This window comes from Gigantopelta aegis, chromosome 14, assembly GCF_016097555.1.
Source record: "Gigantopelta aegis isolate Gae_Host chromosome 14, Gae_host_genome, whole genome shotgun sequence".
In the NCBI taxonomy this organism is placed as follows: Eukaryota; Metazoa; Mollusca; class Gastropoda; order Neomphalida; family Peltospiridae; genus Gigantopelta; species Gigantopelta aegis.
In genome coordinates this window covers 42,160,763-42,182,622 of record NC_054712.1, presented here as the reverse complement: position 1 = coordinate 42,182,622, position 21,860 = coordinate 42,160,763, and the positions used below count along the sequence as shown (strand labels likewise).

The following is a 21,860-nucleotide window of genomic DNA, read 5'->3' as shown; positions in this document are numbered from 1 at the left end:
ACATTCAACAATGATGCTTGTGAAATATTAACCAGCCTTGGTGGTGCAGTGGTTAAGCCATCGGACTACAGGCTGGTAGGTACAGGGATCGCAGCCCGGTACCAGTTCCAACCCAGAGCGAGTTCTTAAGGGCTCCATGGGTAGGTGTAAGGCCACTACACCCTCTTCTCTTTCACTATAACCACTAACCAACTAACCCACTGTGCTGGACAGACATCCCAGATAGCTGAGGTGTTCCCAGGACAGCGTGCTTGAATCTTAATTGGATATAAGCACAAAAATAAGTTGAAATGAAAATAACCCTAACCCTTGCAAACAATTTTTAGGTTATTTATTACATTCCAGAATAAGTCCTGTTACACAAAATCAGTTAAATGTATGATTTGTTTTTTTCTCTCTTATCCTTATAAACCTGACTGGTGCATTTTCCACAGAGTTCAGAATAATACTGACTTTAAAGGCCTCACCCAAATACATGTATTAGTTTATATTTGTTAATATTTTATTATTTATAATACTGCAATAGTTTAGTTTATTAAGATCAGTCATTTTTATTTCTAGATATTCTATTGCACAAGTCGCCAAAAAAATTGCACAAACAGGAACAGTCTATATAAAGGCCATCCACTATCAACTGATGAATACACTGAAGACAATTCACAAGGACATTTTATGTTTTATATCAAATGAAAAAATAGCCGTTAAATTTTACTCTTTAGAAATATTACCACATAATCACTATTATATTGTCGAAAATTATCAGAAATCGATTATTACGCTATTTGCTATTTAAACTGGTTACATACTTAGACAGGTTTATATAAAAATAAAAGCTACACTTCTAGGATGTTAAGAAAACATTGTAATAATAAATCTATCTGTCAGTGTTGAGGTCTTTGCCTCATCCACACTTATACAAGAAACGGAGAATCAATGCAGGCGAAACCAGCACAAATTCCACCTTCGTCAGTCGAGGAATCTTTTGTCCGTAGCATGTGTCCACATTCAGTGTTCATTATCTCTTTATCAGCCGTTCTGAAATTAAAAATTAATATTCTTTTTTAATTCCTTAAATATATTTGAATAATTTTGTCAGGGCTCGAACTTAACAACAGCCATTGCCGTCGTTGTGATATAATTTGAAATACAGTGAAACCTGTCTAAACCAGACCCTGAAGATACCGAAATCCTGTCAAAACCGGCCAAATTTTGTGGTCCCAAATTTTCTCTATTTAAACTAGTATTAAAAACCTGAAAACCCCAGAACCTGTCAATTTCGGAAACTGAACTGATTTTTTGCTGAGAAATGCAACGTCCTTGATTAATTAAAATTAATTTGAACAAACCGGTGTATTGTAAATGACTTCCAGAAAACAATGCAGACTGGATAACACATACCACAGCCTTTACTATACCAGTTGTGGTACACTGGCTGGAGTGAGAACTAGCCCAATGGGCCCACCTACGGGGATCGATCCCAGACTGACTGCACATCAAGAGAACGCTACAAATCTCAGATAACCACATAGGGTTACCACTTTGATAATGAAATGCTGACACTGAGAGTAAAATATACACGACACGCGTCTTAATTTGCATTTTATACACTACATACAAAGAGAAAGTTGTAAGCGGTAAGACATGTTTGTTTCGCTTGTGCACACTGCATGTGGTTTCATGAGCTCGACTTGGGGATCCTTCATTTTGTTGTTTTTGTCAGCGAAATGAAGTTTTTTTTACTGGTATGTATGCGGCCATTGTAACTGATTGAACACTGGAACGCTTCTCGTTTCGACAGCCTGCACCATCAGGTTGGATTCTTTTTTAGCGAGATTCCTTTCCTCCACATCATTTCTCCGGCTGAGTATGTCAACTTGTTTTTTCGTGACTCGTATGACAGCCATTCTGCACGGTTGTTCACGTTTAGTCTAGAGCTACATGTCCGAGCCTGTTCTAGCAGCACTGGAAGATTGACCGCCCCACTCTAAGAAGAAATAGGAAGCGGGGTCGGCCCCTACTACTCTTTTCTAGACTACTTTGCTTTATAGTGATACCATCTCGTATACTCCGGAGTCGGGTCCGTCCGCACCACTATACCAACCCATGATGACTGGACTATACCCATGTCTGATACTCTCTCTCTCGTTCAGACGGATCTGGCTTCTCAAGATCTGTATTTCAGCACAGCACTACACCTTCAAGGTTCCATTAGACCAAATCAATTCCAATTGCCGATAATGTTAACGTTTACTAATAAAACTGATATAAGTAGCGTTTCAACACACCCGGGAAGTACAGCAATAGAAAGTGTGGCACCTCACATCTAATCTAGCTGCAAGAAAATGGGGGGTCACGTATCATTTAAGAGATTTAATTTATGTTTTTAATAGCAACCGTCATTTTTGCTGAAAATTGCAGTTGCATTTTTGGGGGTACCCCGCATTAGTTTCAACCTCTGGTATATACTGCATAACAACTGTATAACAAATAAAAGTGTATTTATTTATTGTCAATGGATAGTAGTATTTGCACAAATAATCAATGTCACATATTACTACCAATCACACCCACAGCTGCTTTTACTCCGTAAATATTTCACGGTGCACGTCGAACCTTGACACGGTACTCTCTTCTTTGGTACTATGCAACCTCAACCTCTAATGACTGTCAATCTAGGGGTTTTCGTGACAGGATGCAACCCATCTCGTTCCTATAAGCTGTGCACCCAAACGGCCGTAACGAGGCCACTCACGTGGACATATTGATCGGACTTTAAACTCTTAGATCTGTGTTCAAAATTTTATGTCGAAATTACTTTTTTTTTTTTTTTAATATTATTAAATAGTCCAATCTTCTCTTCTTTCTCTCATTTAATTTTGACTCCTTCTGAAATGCTCCAAATTATATAAATATTCAGCCGAGCAGTCAATTCTTTTTATTTTTGGCTTGTAACTTTTTAACAAATATTTTATTTATTCTATTAACTTTTTTTTACTAATTGCTATTTTCCAAATTCTGCCCATTTTCAACTCTACCCCCCCCCCCCCCCCCTCCATCCCGAGTCAGGCCACCGATCTTATCGGAGGTCAGACTCAGGATGGGCGTGTTCGAAACCCTAGTGGTACATGGGCACGTTAAACTAGTTATCATCTAAACACCGGATTCTGTCTAAACCGATTAAATATTTGGTCCCTGATATGATTCAGTTTTAGACAGGTGTCACTGCGCATGTAGTGTAAATATTGTGAATAACTATTCTTGCACATGTAGTCTGTTACTAATAATCAGGGTTTCTGTCACAAGGGTAAAACAGGTATGGTGCCATACCCAAATCTTTTTGCAGATTTCATTTTTTAAAGTTAAACCTTTTGACAAAATTAATTACTCTTATCATTACTGTATGATTTTCTTAACCCTAACCCTTAACTTAGCCCATTTTCTTTCTGGGTAGGCTTCCATACTCCCTGTTGACTGTGGTTGTATTCAATTCCATATAGTGCCATATATACCCCAAAGAAAACTGGGTAAAATATGATTTGTAGTTTTACTGTTAAATGGAATCATAGTAAACTCAAAAAGATTTAATAACATTATCTGGCCTCGAATTTGTCAAGTAAGAGGGCAAGGTCATTTGGCCTAGACTGATGGAGATTTCTTAAAAGAAAATGTTTCGTTTAACAACACACTCAACACATTTTGGTTACGGTTATATGGCGTCGGTCATATGGTTAAGAACCACACAGATATTGAAAGAGAAAACCTGCTGTCGCCACTTCATGGACTACTCTTTTTGATTAGCAACAAGGGATCTTTTATATGCATCATCCCACAAACAGGATAGTACATACCACAGCCATTGTTACACACCAGTTGTGGAGCACTGGCTGGAATAAGAAATAGCCCAATGAGCCCACCGACGAGAAAGCGCTGGACCAGAGCTATGTCCCACCCAAGATTTCTTAGAAGCCTAATTTACGGCCAAAAAGCAGGGCATCAACAAAGGCTTAATATAACACAACACCACCCATTCAAAATAAATATATGAGTGACAGGTTTCATGTTTGTCTAATAAAACAACTCTCAGGAGTCACGTTCCAGTTTGATGACCAATCACTAACATGCCAAAAATAAAGCCTGGTCAATTTGACGACAAGACTATATTTAATTTTCAGGGCATTGGAGCATATGGCTAGACATGTCAACTAGTTCTTACTTTATATTCACAAATGAATCCTGTATGATGTACTAAACAATCTATTATCTAGTACGTTGTTTGCTTTGTTTAACGACACCATTGGAGCACATTGATTAATTAAACATTGTCTATTGGATGTCAAACATTTGGTAATTCTGACAGTTAGTCAACAGAGGAAACCCACTACATTTTTCCTAATGCAGCAAGGGATCTTTTATATGCACCATACCACAGACAGGATAGCACATACCACGGCCTTTGATACACCAGTCGTGGTGCACTGGCTGGAACGAGAATTAGTCCAATGGGCCCACCAACAGGGATCGATCCCAAGCCAACCGCACACCAAGCGAGTGCTTTACCACTGGACTACGTCCGCCGTAGTACTGACCAATATATAGGCAATGAAGGAAGGAAACGTTTTTATTTAACGACACACTCAACACAGTTACAGTTTATATGGCGTCAGACATATGGTTCAGGACCACACAGATACTGAGAGAGGAAACCTGCTGTCGTTACTTCATGGGCCACTCTTTTTGATTAGCAGCCAGGGATCTTTTATATGCATCATCCCACATACAGGGTAGTACATACCATTGCCTTTGTTTCACCAGTTGTGGATCACTGGCTGGAACGAGAAATAGCCCAATGGGTCCACCAACGGGGATCGATCCTAAACCAACTGCGCACCAAGCGAGTGCTTTACCATTGGATTACGTCCCGCCCTAGTACTGACCAATATATATGCAATAAAGTTGATATTTTAATGTCATCCAATTGGTGGCTTATTTGATCAATAACCTCTATTTATTATTCATATGCTTCAAACCCAGCCTCGGTGGCGTCGTGGCAGGCCATCGGTCTACAGGCTGGTAGGTACTGGGTTCGGATCCCAGTCGAGGCATGGGATTTTTAATCCAGATACCGACTCCAAACCCTGAGTGAGTGCTCCGCAAGGCTCAGTGGGTAGGTGTAAACCACTTGCACCGACCAGTGATCCATAACTGGTTCAACAAAGGCCATGGTTTGTGCTATCCTGCCTGTGGGAAGCGCAAATAAAAGATCCCTTGCTGCCAATCGGAAGAGTAGCCCATGTAGTGGCGACAGCGGGTTTCCTCTCAAAATCTGTGTGGTCCTTAACCATATGTCTGACGCCATATAACCGTAAATAAAATGTGTTTAGTGCGTCGTTAAATAAAACACTTCTTTCTTTCATATGCTTCAAAATAAAAATCATCTCGAAACACTGTAAGAAGAGCCTACAAACAACACTACTCATTTGAGTTATAAAACTGATTGAATAACCCAGTGCATTCATTTAATATATAGATTTATTCAATTGTCTGGAATTATTCATTTGACCTCAAATTATTCATCTTCAAATTATTCATTCATTTTCAAATTATTCATTTATCCTTGAATTTTGTATTTCTCCCAAAATTATTAATTTATCTGGAATTATTCATTTATCCTGGAATTATTAATTTATCCTGGAATTGTTCAATTATATGGAATTATTAATTTATCCTGGAATTATTCAATTATCTGGAATTATTCATCCATCCTGGAATTATTAATTAATCTGGAATTATTCTTCTAACTAAAATATAATGAGGAGAAAAAAAAAACCTCACCCAATGTATACTCCATAGATTCCCAGCTCACAAACCGTATCGGACAATACAGATGGAATTCCTGCCTTGACGAGATAGTTTTTCTGAGGTACCGGGTAAACTCGCTCCATGAGAATGTATGCATTGCGTTCTTTCGAGTTCTCGTGCTTTCTCAAAAACGTAGCAATGTCGTCTCCATACAGATTATTCCCTGGAATAAAATGAAGAAATAAATGGTTAACAAAATCAATACTAATAAAACAATTAGTAATTGAATTAGGTTTTCGTTGTCAGCTATTATTTTTCGCAGTTGTTTGGTTTAAAAGAAATATATAAAATAATCATAAAATGTACTTGTCCATTTGGCAAAATAAAAGGGGTCTTTCCAGGAAGGCAGCCTTACCTATAGACAAAATGGCCAACCATAATTTTTAATTAAAACCAGAATACTTTCCCTAAATGTAGAGCTGGGGAGTATATTATATACATCGTTCAGTATCGATATCAATACCGATTTACTATACCGAGCAAATTTCAAAATACCGAAATTTCGAAAATGAAAAATGTTTCCCACCATTTAGTAAAGCACTAACCATATATCTGATGAACGCAAAATGGGTTGAGTATAAATCACACGAGAGCCTTGTGTATGGAATTTAATTTTATTTAGATGAAATTAGCAGGTGCGCCTTATAATTTAAAGCATGCATTTAAAGCAGAGATTACCGAAAATACCACTGAATATCGGTATTGGTATTGTGTCAATACCGAATACTGTACTGATACCAAGGTAATTATTAAATCACCCCAAAAATACCAATATCGATATCGGTACCTAACCTCAAATTTCAATACCTCCCAGCTCTACCTAAATGTTTTGGGCATGTTCCCTGAAACAGTTACTTCTTGGCCTTACCAAAATGGCTCCCATTAAAACAATTCCTTGTGATGACCGTGCTATAAGAGCTATGTGACTATACCACAACATATTCCTCACTAACATCAAAATATAAGAAAATGAAGATGAAAACAAAAAATCATAAAACACGAAAAGAACTTCACAATTTAATTTTAAATAAACGTTTTTGGTGCACTGTGATGAACAGGTCTAGGTAGAGCTGGGCGGTATTGAAATTTCAGGTTCGGTATCAGTATTTTTAGGATGATTACCTCTGTATTGGTACGGTATTCGGTACCGACACAATACCTCTACCGATATCGCGCCATATTTTTTGTATACTCCGCTTTAAATTTAAATGCATGCCTGAGTTAAGGCTCACCCACTAATTGCATATACTTTCCTCTGACAGAATATGCAGATACATGTTTTTCTGTCGATTCTTTTTAGCCAGTGTGTGTTCGTCAGATATATTGTTAATCCTTTACTAAATGTCAGATTTGCTCGGTACGTAAATCGGTATTTATATGATACCAATATCAAACGGTATATGCAGTATGCTGCCCAGCTCTATCCATGCCACTATAAACCACATTTCATTGATCTAGAACTTATAGCTTGTGAGAAACAGATCTAAACATTAAACTTTAATGCGAAAGTTCATGCCGTAGCCAGATGTCGAAATCATGACAATCAAGGAGAAAGAAGGGACAGGTGATTAAGTGACTGGAGATACTATTGCAAAGACACAATAAAAGACAATCAGACCAGTCCATTGTAAAATAGGGGGAAATGCACATAGGTGGAGAGGTCAGGTTACGTATTAGTTACAAATAAACTCTTCCACATTAATTTTTTAACTGTATGTCCAATAAATATGCATTTACGAAAAATACTGTACTATAAAGTCGATGATATGTTCACATTTCTGTCTGAACTGGAAAAATGTGTTTTCCTTCTTGACAGCTCAGAACAGGTAACACCAATTGTTGGCCAATTCTGTTATAAAATGTTCAACCATATAGGCAAAATGAACTTACCAGACCCTCTACTACAACACCAACTTGAATTAACAGATATACATACTACATACAAATATTATAACTATTACATGCATATAATCATTGTCATCATTACTATTACTATGTATCTGATTTAACCATTTTATATTCTTATTATGTTGTCCAATGTATAATATGCCATTTTTATATGATCCATATATAAATCAATGATTTGATTTAAATACCTCCTCCCTCTCTCTGCGGTTTCAGAACAAACTTATGCGGCGAGCTGAATGCCAGTTTGGTCGCTCTGTCACCCTCCTCGCCGAGGTCTAGTGTGTACTGTCCAGCGAACATCTGTCGGATTCGAGACACGGTTTCTGTATCAGATATGAACTGTTCGAGGATTCCGGCTCGAGCCAGTTCCTGCTGGATCTTCTTGGTTCCCGACAGATGGTACTGGATGGAAGGTGACTTGATGGCGCGAGATCGCTCCAACATCAGTCTGGCCTCCCAGTCCTACACGGAAACACAAAGTGAAAGTAAAATACATTATTTATGACCTAAATACCAGGTAGATATATATATATATATATATATATATATATATATATATATATATATATATATATATGTATATGTATATGTATATGTATATGTATATGTACATACATACATACATACATACATATATATATATATTTTTTTTTTTTTTTTAAATGACACCTCAGCACATTGTAAATTATGTCTGATATACGGTTAAATTAAGAATGTGATTTTCACCACCTCCACATTCTTTTTATAGAATGTGATTTTTCATGCACATCGTCTTATTTAAAACGAACGTCTGTGTATTGTTAGTAAAATCAACTGACAAGTCTAAGAGCTAACCTTTTCTGATCGGAAGGAACTTGGACTATAGCCACCTCTGAAATATACCACTGCCACTTCATCGCCATCTCTGAAAATAGAAGAAAAAAAAGAGAGTGTTCCTTTAATGACCCCACAATACATGATCTAATACACAAGTATTAAAGGTCCAACTTTGTAAGCCTAATCCGTTTAACACAACACCCCAGAACACAATTTAATCAGTGGATAGGCCTACATATAAGACACCTGGGGCCCGTTCCACGAAACGATCATAGCCCCAAGATCATCGTATGTGCATAACTACCTTATGCCCTTAAGATGATCTTAGCGCTAAGATCGCTTCGTGGAACGGGACCCAGGGACCTAATTCACAAAGCTCTCTTAGGCTCTGCTAGACAACAAAGCATCCTCTTTACAAGTCTTTTTACATTGCACTGCGAGATCGCAAAGTAGCGAGAGTTTAATGAATTAGGCCCCTGGTCTTGAGTGGGACGTAGCTCAGTGGTAAAAACGATCGCTTGATGTGCCGTCGGTCTAGAATCGATATGTCGGAGAATCCCATTGGACTAGTTTTCTTTCTAGCCAGTGCACCGAAACTGGTATGTCAAAGGATGTGCTATGTGCTATCCTGTCTGCATATAAAAGATGCCTTGATGCTAATGGGAAAACAAAGTAGCAGTTTCCTCTCTAAGACTATATTTCTATCTGACAGGACAGTACATACCACAACTTTTGATGTCCCAGTTGTAGGTCATAGGTTGGAATGGGGAAAAACAGTCAGTGGCGGTTCATCGATCCTACAATCCACCGAACCTTAGGCGAGTGTTCTACCACTGAGCTACATCCTGAATCGTTTTAGAGAAGAAACCCGATAGTAAAGTTATTGTATAAACTTACTCCTGGTATGCATGGTTACAGTTTTGACTGACAGCAACAGCTCAAAGGTCTATCTGCTGTCAATCAAAACACTGAAGGTGTGCCGTAACCATGCATACCAGGAGCAATTGTGTGTGGTAACTGACTTGTACCACGCTCCTAAGTGTAGTGTAAGATGCGATAAGGAAGTCTGGCTGTGAGAGGTGGGGTTTACAAAGTGTGTGGATATACAGGTTTATTGCACACTTTTGACAATGGGAAAATAAGCGAAGCATGGAATGGGGGAGGGGTTGGGGGGTGCGGCACAATCTCTAGTGTAGGGGGAACAGTCTTTAGTGTGTGTGTGCGAGTGTGAAAACACTCAGATTGTTATCTCTGTATTTATATAGAATAGGACAAAAAAAACCCATTAGCATTCTTGTCCTTGAGTGGAAACAGGCTCTCGAGATCCCCAACCCCTCTGGATCTTACTGGCCTTGGGCTCATTCCACAAAGCGATCTTAGTCCTAAGATCACCTAAACTGCACACCTACCTAATGCACTTACGGTGATTGTAGCACTAAGCTGGCTTTGTGGAATGGTCCCCTGGGGTACAAGGACTTACATCACAAGCCTCTTGTCCTCCCAGAGTCGACCGTGTTTATGAACATCAGAAAACGTCTTTCGAATCACACGGATTCTTGGCTCAATCAAAAATGTTTTGAATTCCATCCATCGCTGATCTATTACGTTTGTATCTACATCGGAGACGATAAACAAAACAACTGACCTGAAGAAGAAAGCCGAAAAATAAATATCAAATGGATGGCATCATGAAGAGACATTATAAATCGGAGCATGAAAAAAAGAAGAAGTGTCATGCCGATAATTTTTCAGTTGGCATCCAAATTAGGCATCATTCAAATCATGCAAGTAAATGAAATGATGTTCAATTTAATACTGTTAAAATGATGCTGAATGAAGTCAATTTCATAAACTGCAACTGCACCAAGCTTGCAGCTGCTGTACAGACTAGTGATATCAGAAGAATGCCATAACGGTATTGAATGTATTGTTACGACCCATTGTTATTGTTATAAGGAATGAAGGAATGTTTTATTTTAAAATATACTCAGCACATTTTAATTAGGGTAATATGTCGTTAAACATTTGGTAAAGGACATACAGATAATGAGAGAGAAAACATGCTGCTACCACACTACAGACTACTGTTTTCGATTGACAACAAAGGATCTTTTATATGCATTATTCCACAGACAGGACAATACATACCATGGCCTTTGCTACACCAGCTGTGGAGCACTGGCCAGGACGAGAAATAGCCCAATGGGTCCACCAACCGTGACCAGTCCTACATTGACCAATGATCAAATGTGCAATTTACCACTAAACAATGTACCTCCCCACCCCAACTCCATCCCCATGCCATTAAGACAGGATGGGAAAATTATATTTATGTAATGGGTTATTGTAAATCATGTCGATAACAATAATCAGTAGAACACCGAGGCCAGTTCGGATTACCGTACCTGGGATTGTCATAAATATGCCACGCCTTCACCAAACCTTCGGCCATATGAAGAGCTGGCTCATTGTCTAAAATCTGGAAATACAAAAGAGTTAATAAGTAAACTATGGGACTAGTTTGCCCCACCAACCCCCTCCCTATAAGGATGTTCTATCCTGCAACCACCGTTTTTATTGACAGAATATGATTACGGAAAAAACAGTCATATCCTGCTTATTTGACCTCTAGGTCATGGTACAATGTGGCTGAAATAACAGAAATAATAGATTTCCCCGTTTAATTTTTATAGTCTGCAGGATAAAGATAATAATTAACTAGTTAATAGCGTCGGATATTTGCTTTATCCTGATCAGGCCGAATGAGAAATTCCGCTTGGCAAAGCCTCGCGGAATTTCCCATTATTACCTTTACAGGATCATAAGCCAGATATCTGACGTCATTAACTAGTTATTCTCTATCTAGCATGATTTGCATGACACAGATACAGACAGATGGCTATTGGATATCAAACATTGGATAATTCTGACGTCTTCAAAACAGACCAGCTACATTTTCCCATCAGCAGCAAAGGATCGTTTATAATCAAAGAGTATTTCAATCTAGGTTACTGTCTGACTATTAGCAAGTGAACTTGTATGATATACTGGGAACTGGGAACTCTATTAACGTGCCCATATCCCGAAGGTTCAAGCACGCCTACCCCAAACTTAGCCTCGTACTTCGCCAGTGACCAATTCCGGGGCAGGAGGGTGTATGACATTTCTCTACTTTTACCTGTATGTATATGTGCAGGGATGTGAGAGAGGCTGGAACAAAAAAAGCTTACTGCGGCCGGTGTCCAGGGGCCGCTCAAGGGCCCCTGAAGGAAAATTGTTGTGTGCAACCCCTGGAACTGCCAAAAATTGCATTCAGTGCTAACAAATCTAAACTGGTTATAACTTATAATATAAGGAACACATCATAAACTTGAAACCGTGAAAACATGCAAATGAACCTTGTGTGGTCAACAGTATTGAACATCGCGTTTCTGCGTAGCTCTCACATCCCTGTATGTTGCAAAATGTGTCACGTCAAATAAGTTTTGAAACTACTTGATCAATAACTATCAATAACTATAGGCCTAACTATACAGAACTTCACATACATTGTTTTCGCTTCCTATTTATTTCACGAGTTTACTTTGTGCAAGAATATAGCATAACGGTCGAGTGGTATGTTCTTGTGCAAAACAAACGAGTGTAATAAATAGGAAGCGAAAACAACTTATTTGAAGTTCTTTATTTATTACATCATAACCATACTTTCTTAAATCTATTAATCAATCCACCTTTCATGGATTTATTTGACGTTAAGAATCATATTCTGCGGCAATCTTGTGTAATGTTTCAAATACGATGTCACATAATGTGTAAATCATGCATGCAGACTCGAAGTCAGAAATAAAAAGGCACTAACTAAAAAGGGAATTCCCCATTTACAAGTTTCGGTCCAGATTGCACATGTGTAATACAAGATACAATTATCACACAGTTTGAAAATGTCTTTATCACTATAGTAAAATTGAATAGGTGTGTAATAAATAATTATAGAGACAAATTTCCCAATGATATATGAAATAATAAGTTAGTTGATTTTGAATTAATATTACATGTGATTAACTGATGATACTTTCAGTTTTATCGAAGCGATCTGTTGTCAGTGTTGATAAATAAAGTTGTTGTCTAAAAACCATGCTGTACAGTGCCATACGGTAACAGTCAAACAGCTTTCACTATCTACTAAGGGAATATTTCATTTTGATGCTATGTAGTTTGACTGGAATATTGCGATGTACAAAACGTGAAAACCGAAGTTTGTAAAATAATTTTCTTTTGTTCAAATATCGTACATTATTGTTCTCATGTGCTGAAAATAAGAAATACCGTACTTCAATATTTATAAGTTGTTTTTCATGGGTCGACTTATAAACGGGTCCATAAAAAAAATGTTTTCAGGGCTTGAAATTAGGGACTCGACTTATAGCCGACATCGACTTACAGGCGAAGATATATAGTAGTTGATTTTGAATTAATTTTACAGGTACATTAAAATTGCCTCACCTGGTTCGGCTGAAAAGAACATCCCCTCCGATGCAAGCTGAATCTGAAACAGAAATTGATATTAATACACACTTCAGTAAATGACAGCAAAAGTTAAAAAAGGCTAAAGTTTGTTTGGAGCACATTGATTTATTAATCATCAGCCATTGGTAATTTTGACGTTATTTTTAGAGATGAAACCTGCTACATGTTTCCATACAAACCAACCCAAACTCTATTTACGTGCCTATAACCACTGAAGGTTCCGGCACGTCCATCCCGATCGCCACCTCTGACAAATGACGGTTATATCGATCTGGACAGAGTGTTTCCATAAGTAGCAAGGAATCTTTTACATGTACCATCTCACGGCCTTTGATACACCAGTCGTGGTGCACTGATTGAAATGAGAAATAGCTAAATGACAGGCCTGTGGGCAGGAATCTATGTAGGGGCGAGTCCAGATTGGGGCGAGCGAAGTTTACAGGGAGGTCGAGTTATACTCTCCCAGGCCTGGTGCTTATAAGTCTAGATTCGAGACTCTAATAGAGTCTGAGACACTAATAGCATGACTACGCCATACAAATTGTATGTGTGTGACGACATTAGAGATTGTTGCTGCTAATCGAAAAAAGTAGCTCATGAAGTGGCGACAGCGGGTTTTCTCCCTCAATATCTGTGTGGTGCTTAACCATATATCTGACACCATATAACCGTTATTGTATTTTTTTCCATGCTGTCCTGAGCACATCGCCCACCTTAGAAAATCATCAAATCGATCATCATCTAACTGGCATTTGACATCTACATTAGTGGCTTACAGCTGCCTTATACTAATTGTACATTTTCACCGTAATTTATGAAGACAGTATATGCTGTGCCGCGTCGTGGAATGGGCTGGCAATCGCAGAAAAAAGGTACGGTTGCAATGGTAGGTATTTACGACATTTGTGGAATGAGGACCAGTTCCTTTACTGCATGTTGTTTTGGGGGTTTTTTGGTTGTTTTTTATTTGTTTTTTCATCCCAGTGCCCCCTTTCCTTTCTCTCATCTGACTTCCATCTCATTTCTTCCTGATCTTACAACTCCTCCTATCTTTCAACTTCTTTCGCTGTCCACCTCCACATCCCAGTCCTTGTCTCTCCAACCACGACAGGTGCTTGTCTCTTGTGGCTATCTGTGCCACACACCTGCCATTCCCCATCAGCTTTTATCTGTGGGCTTAGTCTGACCACTTCGGGGAGTGTTCAGTAGTTACTTCTGACATTGTTAAGAGGCACTTGTAACCACCTACTATGCACCCCTACTACCAGTGGTCATTAGTTAGTGCCGTGGATCAGACCAGCTTTATTAGTGACAAAGGACGAGGATGCCAGGTTGATGCAGGGAAATACACAGAGACTGCACCCGTAGAGGAAGTTGCGACAGGTAGGTGATGGTGTGAACAGCAGAGTCGGAGGAAACTGACAGAAAGGGTCAAACAGACTGAAATCATGGGAGAAATTTTCTTTAGTGCATGTTGAAGTTTAAAGACCACAGAAAGAGAACAGTGGTGAGGTACCGGTGTAGATGGACTACTCCAGTCACTGGTCCCATGAAACTGGAAGCTATTGCATTGAACTCGATCTGTTTGGGCTGCTGAGACCCATCATCCTGTTTGTCCAACATGAAGTCATTTCGAAACATTCCCAAACTGACTGGCTGCAAAAAGAAACAAAGAAACAAAAAAACAAACAACAACACACGGGCGTAGGAAAGTGCCAAAATATGTGTGTGTGTGGGGGGAGGGGGGAGGGGGGGGGGGCATACACACACACATATACTGAACAAGATAAGAAACTTCCGCTAACTTTGCTTGAACATAACTTGATGAAAACAAACCGGGGGAATAATTGTTATATATACGTTTAAAGAGTGTTCCATGATGCATTGTTTGGTGCAAAAATTATGGCCATAGGTTAACAGAAACTGGGAGAAATTTTGACCAAGTGTGGTAGGGGTTAAAACTAAAACAACACCCACTTAATAACAGGTATGGCCACCTCTTGAATTAACCACGGCAGTGCATCGCAGGCGCATAGAATTGACTAAAGTGTTGATATCTGCCTGTGGAATATTGTTCCATTCCAGAATGAACGCTTGACGAAGTTCGTTGACGTTAGCGGGTGGGTTGGGACGACGCCTCAATCGTCTGTCCAGATTTGTCCTAAGAAAATTTACAGTGTCTCTAGCTGTATGAGAGGTGGCATTATCATGCTGCAAAATCGAGATGTTGGCGTTGTTATGGAACAGAGGAATGACGTGATGAGCGAGAATGTCATCGCGGTAACGTTGAGCATTTAAATTGCCATCAATGACGACTAGTGGTGAACGATAACCATGGGCAATGGCTGCCCAGACCATGACAGAACCCCCACCCCCGAAACGACCTCGTTCAAGAACACAACAGTCAGCATAGCGTTCATTTCTCCTACGGTAGACGCGCACCCTGCCATCACCACGTTGTAAAGAAAATCTGGATTCATCCGAAAAAAGAACGGTATTCCAGCGTCGCCGTATCCAACGAGTGTGTACACGTGCCCAATTAAGACGATTTAGACGATGACGTTGCGTTAAAACGCATCCGACGTAAGGACGTCGTGCATGTAAACCGTTCTCCCGCAGACGATTACGAACAGTTTGCCCACTGATTCGGTTATTATGAAGTCCAGGTGTCTTAGCAGCAGTAGCAGTGGCAGTTTGGAATCGATTGCGCAAATGCGTTTTCATGATATAGCGGTCTTGACCACGCGTTTAACACGCGGACGTCCACGACGTGGCAAGTCGTTGGTGCATCCTGTCGTTCGAAATCTTACGCGAAGATTTCGTATCGCTAGACTAGAACTCCCAACATGCCTTGCAACGTCTTCTGTCGACATGCCAGCATCAAGCATGCCAATCGCCCGTTCGCGTAAATTATTGGGTATTCGTGGCATACTAAAAATGCTACAATGTAAAAAACGTTAATTGTTTTACAAATTTTTAAGCGTTTTCGTTCACTTGACAACAATGTCAGTAAGACAAGTAAAACAAATTGACCGAATACTACACGGGACATGTCGAACCATGCATGCTCGCGCAAATTGAATTTCACGTTGTCGACGATTAACAGTGCAAAAATAATCGATAAAATTCATGAATCCTGATAATACAGCTCAAGGCTAATACTATCTATATAATTTCATTACACATTGAATTCTTTAACACGACAAATACTATATGTACAAATCGGAAGTTTCTTTTTTTTGTGCAGTAATATATATAAATACATGTACAAATATATTTAAAAAAAACATCGCTGCTCCCACAAAATGGGGGGGGGGGGGGGGGGCAAATGCCCACTTGTCCACCGCATCCTAAGCCAATGCAACACAATTTGAAACACCCCAAACCCTAAACAAAACACCCTAAAGTAATCTAGTGATAAAAAAAGTAAATTGAGTTGTCTCCCTTCACAACTATAATAATTTGTTTAACAGGCCTCAACACAATAATTAGATAAATGACACCAGGAAAGGACACAGAATGGGATATGAAGAAAGGTTTGGGTAATACTTAAGGATGATAACAGATGGGAAGGGCACAAGAAAGAAGAAGAAAGAAGGAAAATGGAAGACAAAGCAAAGAAAGGTAGGTACGGGAATAGCCTTTGGTACCTATATTAGTCATGGAGCAGTGGTTAGAATGGGAAAACCCCAAAGAAAACTAATACAGAGAAGCATACCTGTGCGATGCCCTCTTGCCGCACTGTGATATAAATATTCCACAACCGCTTGGTAAATTCATCAACCTGAATTACACTACAAGTATAATAAAACATCCCTAACTTGGATATACTGCGGATTATGTCTGTAATTCACAAATGAATTAATTTTCACTTTTCACATTACAGCCCCTAACTTTCATAATAAGAATGAATAATACATTTTAAACAAGCTCTAATATCAGAGTAGCTATAATGAACTAAAATATTAGAATATTTGTGTGATGTAAACAAAAACCTGAAATTTCTCAGCAAAGAACCAGTATTTTGTCTTCAACATATTACATATTTTATGATATAATTAAAACAAGCACCTTGAGATTACCGGTACTGCTAAAGCATTACAAGTCCCTTATCACACCCAAGTCTTCAAAACAAATTTTCTAATCTCCTAAGTTCAAGGGCCATAAATCCCTGTGAAAGTCAAACCTAATCTGTAAAATGTTAGCTCAATATCGTAAGACATTGTATAAAAAAAGGAAAAAAGTTTGGAACACTCTATGTGAGACAGATGGAAATAAAAACCATAGTCCCCTCCAGCTGGACTGGTAGCTGGTGACTAATACAATTAATATGACACTGCCTTATTAACCCTCTTTGCTCATGACAAAAAAGAAGAAGTATCTTTATCCACTTTTTTTTTTTTTTAAACTGCATTCACTGCTAATAAATCGATCCCTGTCGGTGGGACCATTGGGCTATTTATCGTTCCAGCCAGTGCACCACGACTGGTATATCAAATGTTGTGGTATGTGCTACCCTGTCTGTGGGATAGTGCGTATATAAAAGATTCCTTGCTGCTAATCGAAAAGAGTAGCCCATGAAATGACGACAGCAAATTTCCTCTCAATATCTCTGTGGTCCTTAACCATATGTCCGCCGCCATATAACCGTACATAAAATGTGTTGAGTGCGTCGTTAAATAAAGCATTTCCTTCACTGCTAATAAACAACAACCGGCCTCGGTGGCGTCGTGGCAGGCCATCGGTCTACCGGCTGGTAGGTACTGGGTTCGGATCCCAGTCGAGGCATGGGATTTTTAATCCAGATACCGACTCCAAACCCTGAGTGAGTGCTCCGCAAGGCTCAATGGGTAGGTGTAAACCACTTGCACCGACCAGTGATCCATAACTGGTTCAACAAAGGCCATGGTTTGTGCTATCCTGCCTGTGGGAAGCGCAAATAAAAGATCCCTTGCTGCCTATCGGAAGAGTAGCCCATGTAGTGGCGACAGCGGGTTTCCTCTCAAAATCTGTGTGGTCCTGAACCATATGTCTGACGCCATATAACCGTAAATAAAATGTGTTGAGTGCGTCGTTAAATAAAACACTTCTTTCTTTCTTTTGCTAATAAACAATGTCCATTTAAGTAGCTGCATGAAAAAGCCCCACCCCCACCCCTCAACCTTACACAAATTCCTGGATCCATGCCTATTAAAACAAGCTGACAATTGTCAAATTCTAACCTGGGTCCAGAAACATTTTGCAGCCTACATTACATATTACTTACTTTGTTTAGGAAGGTACTTAACATATATTCATAACTGCTTACTGTGAATAATCACTCTCCTAGTTTGAAGCTTATAGAACACCCTGATAACATAACTAAACAGAAGTGTCTCATATAGAACTCTACATTTTAATATAAAATTGTGTGAAATTACAGGGTAATCCATTTTGTTTTGCATAACAGTTTAACCCATTATGACTATGTAAACGATGACCTAAATTTACTGTGCAAATGAAAAATGTGTTGTCCAACCAGTGCCGCATTTATAAGGGGGCAAAGGGGGTAATTGCCCGGGGCCCCCCTGCCAGAGGGCCCCCCACCCCAGACTGACTTCCTTTATAAAAAAAATGTAATAATTATAAAATTAGTTCATTTTTTTTATTTGTCATGTAATTTAATTTCTATGTTGAGGGGCCCCCGAACCTGAAGTGACCCAGACCCCTGCTCCAGGCCCCCAAGGTCTAAATCTGGCCCTGTGTGCAACACCACGTTTTTGTGAGCGATGGACTAACGAAATTAATGACTGTTCACACTACTGCAAAGGCCTGAACTGATACACGGCCTGATACAATCTAATTAGAACAACTTTTGTTTTAGCCAATTTTCAGACATGTAGAGCTTTTCCTAGAAAATTATTAACGATTGATTAATTTAAAGAATATTTTATTAGCCAAACACTAATTGTCGTAGTCACTTTAGATAAAAAAATTAGCAATTGGCCAATTTGGCAATGGACAGGGTGAGCCCTGAATTTTAAAATATCTGAATACCACAATTTGTATCATTGAAAGAAAGAAATGTTTTATTTAACGACGCACTCAACACATTTTATTTATGGTTATATGACGTCAGACATATGATTAAGGACCACACAGATATTGAGAGAGGAAACTCGCTGTCGCCACTTCATGGGCTACTCTTTTCGATTAGCAGCAAGGGATCTTTTATATACACCATCCCATAGACAGGGTGATACATACCACGGCCTTTGATATACCAGTCGTGGTGCACTGGCTGGAACGAGAAATAGCCCAATGGGCCCACTGATGGGGATAGATCCTACAACGACCACGCATCGAGCGAGCGCTGTACCACTGGGCTACGTCCCACCCTCATGTTATTTGTATGACTGAAGACTAACTTCTTGAGCGACTGTTCAAGAAAGCTGTGATCGTGAGCCACTTTGTGCATCAGTCTGTTGAAGTCGGTCATGCTGTCTCTAGCCTTGACGAACGCGGCGAGAGGCACAACGCTGGGAAATAAGGTAAATGGCATAAACTCCACCGTATTTTCAGAGTCGGGAGCATCAGCTGGTCGCTTCGTGAGCCCTGAAACAGTATTTACACTTATCAACAAAGTTTTGCCAGAGTTACTTGTCTGATGCGACTGGGAAAATTAGTGTAGTTTATTCAAAATTGGCATCATTTTTAGGCGACCGAATGTTAAATTAACTTGAAGTTTAAATAATATTTATTCCATTGTTTTCTGGTGGGATTGGTCGAAAGGCTACAAGCCTATATTAGGACCTTACTTAACATGTAGATATTTCTGTAGATGAGTATTTCGATGCACCCTGAACAGAAGGCAATAACACAAGAAATGTTCAGCATCTTCCACATGATGCCCACAAGCACAGTTTGGATTATCTAAGAGATGACGCTATAACATGACCATTTATTAAATTAATTTATTAAGTGCAGACATAAGTACAATTTTGTTGTTGTTGATCAGTTGTGTGTGTGTGTGTGTGTGTGTGTGTGTGTGTGTGTGTTCACCCCTTTTTGGTACCTTCCTACGCCACTGATACTGTATTGTCTCATTTGTACTGACAGCAATGGGAACATATAAGTAACCAGGCATTAAGCTTATTTCGATTCCTGATGAAATAATAACCATGTGTCTAATGTCAAACCCATAACCTAGTATGATTTGTGGGTTTTTTTTTTTTATTACGTGTCATACCCTCAAATTATTTTTCTACTAGTAGAAAGCCTGGCTTGTTCAACCGATGGGTGTAATATTTTCACACCCTCATATTAACATAACAGGTATGCAAGGGTACAAAACTGGGAAATAGTTTTTAAATTTACCACAGTAAAAAGCGAAGTCTTTGCATTTCAACAAAAGCTCATCCAGTGCCTCTTTGCTGGGAAGTCCGCTGGATCCAAGATATGTAGCCATTTTGTTTACTGCGTTGTTTCTAAACACAATCCTTGAATAATATTTATTAATCAGATAAAAAGTATTTTTTTAGAGCATACACGTTTTATAATTGAAAATTTTAAAAATCTGTTCACCATAACATATAAATATTCTAAGAAAAATGTCAATATGTTTTTTTTTAAGCACAATATTTATCTTTAAAAAAAAAGAAAAAAAAAAGTCAGCAATATTTTACACTGACAGCCAACTCAGCATAAGGTCATTTTGTTATTGCATCCTTTGACCCACTCCCTTCTTTGAATGTTAAATAAACACAATATTTTTGTAGTGGAACCAATCAAATGCAAAATTACTTCAGGTCATTTTGTTATTGCATCCTTCAGAGCTGTCAACCTATGGCAATTCTTAGGCGTGAGAAAATTCCAGGTTCCAGAGACTGCAGGCTCTTGGCCAGGTCCATGGCGAAGCTTTTTGTTGTAGTTTGTTTAAGTCCAAAATAGAAATCTCTCAACAAAAAAACAAAAAAACAAAAATCGAGCGAGTGCAAATTTTACTAATAAATACGGTTAATGAGGGTTGAAAATTAGCAGTCGCCCGGTCGCCTCTGGCGACCTTTATTGGCTATGGGCGACTATGAATTTTACAAAGGTAGTCCGTTGGGCGACCATCGATATTAGGGTCTGGTGAGTGTGGTACCAGTTAAAAAATAAAGACACTGAAACTGAATCGAATGTGTGAAAACACATCGCGTCTGTGTTGGTGCGAACTACAGCAGCAGAAGACATAGAACATGCTCTATAGTTTAACACTGCCAGATTCAGCTTCTGTGGCTTTGGACCGGGTCTTCTAAAAATAGAGCTCAAAACGTATTGAAGACATTGCATGTAGTGTTTTTAAATCTAGAAGTCATAGGCGTATTAGAATGGGCTGGATACGCCATAATTATTTAGTAGAGCTACTATTTGATAATAATTGTTATTCATTGTTATGGTAAAAAGGAATCATATTTAATTAGCTTACATTATTCTGGGACAAAATCAAAATCTATTTTGTAGTTTTAACTCACACTAACATGAGCGCATGCGAATATATACAAATAACAATGACCTTTTCCATTACTATAGCCCAGGCCTCATTCGAAAGGTCAGTTAACTGATTGCCGTTGTCAATATTGTTTTAAACTTTAGCGATTTGCATTAAATAAGACAATATCAGATCTAAAGTCTTGACACCAAGACTTACATAATGGCGTGTGACACCCAATGGCCGGTGTGTTTTTCATGCTGGGGTGTCGTTAAACATTCATTCATTCATTCATTCA

At 38.9% G+C, this 21,860-nt stretch overlaps 1 protein-coding gene across 1 annotated transcript; it reads right to left on the bottom strand.

The window, feature by feature from the left end:
* Positions 1-216: 216 nt before the first annotated feature.
* Positions 217-20,557, bottom strand: LOC121389267 (glutathione synthetase-like). Its single transcript, XM_041520866.1, has 11 exons — positions 20,467-20,557; positions 19,518-19,704; positions 16,829-16,904; positions 14,627-14,766; positions 13,087-13,129; positions 10,989-11,062; positions 10,064-10,228; positions 8,602-8,671; positions 7,956-8,229; positions 5,833-6,022; positions 217-1,035 (listed from the first exon to the last, which is right to left on the bottom strand). The coding sequence occupies exons 1-11, from the start codon at positions 20,555-20,557 to the stop codon at positions 912-914; spliced, it is 1,434 nt and encodes a 477-aa protein (XP_041376800.1). The 3' UTR covers positions 217-911.
* Between the last annotated feature and the right edge of the window lie 1,303 nt (positions 20,558-21,860).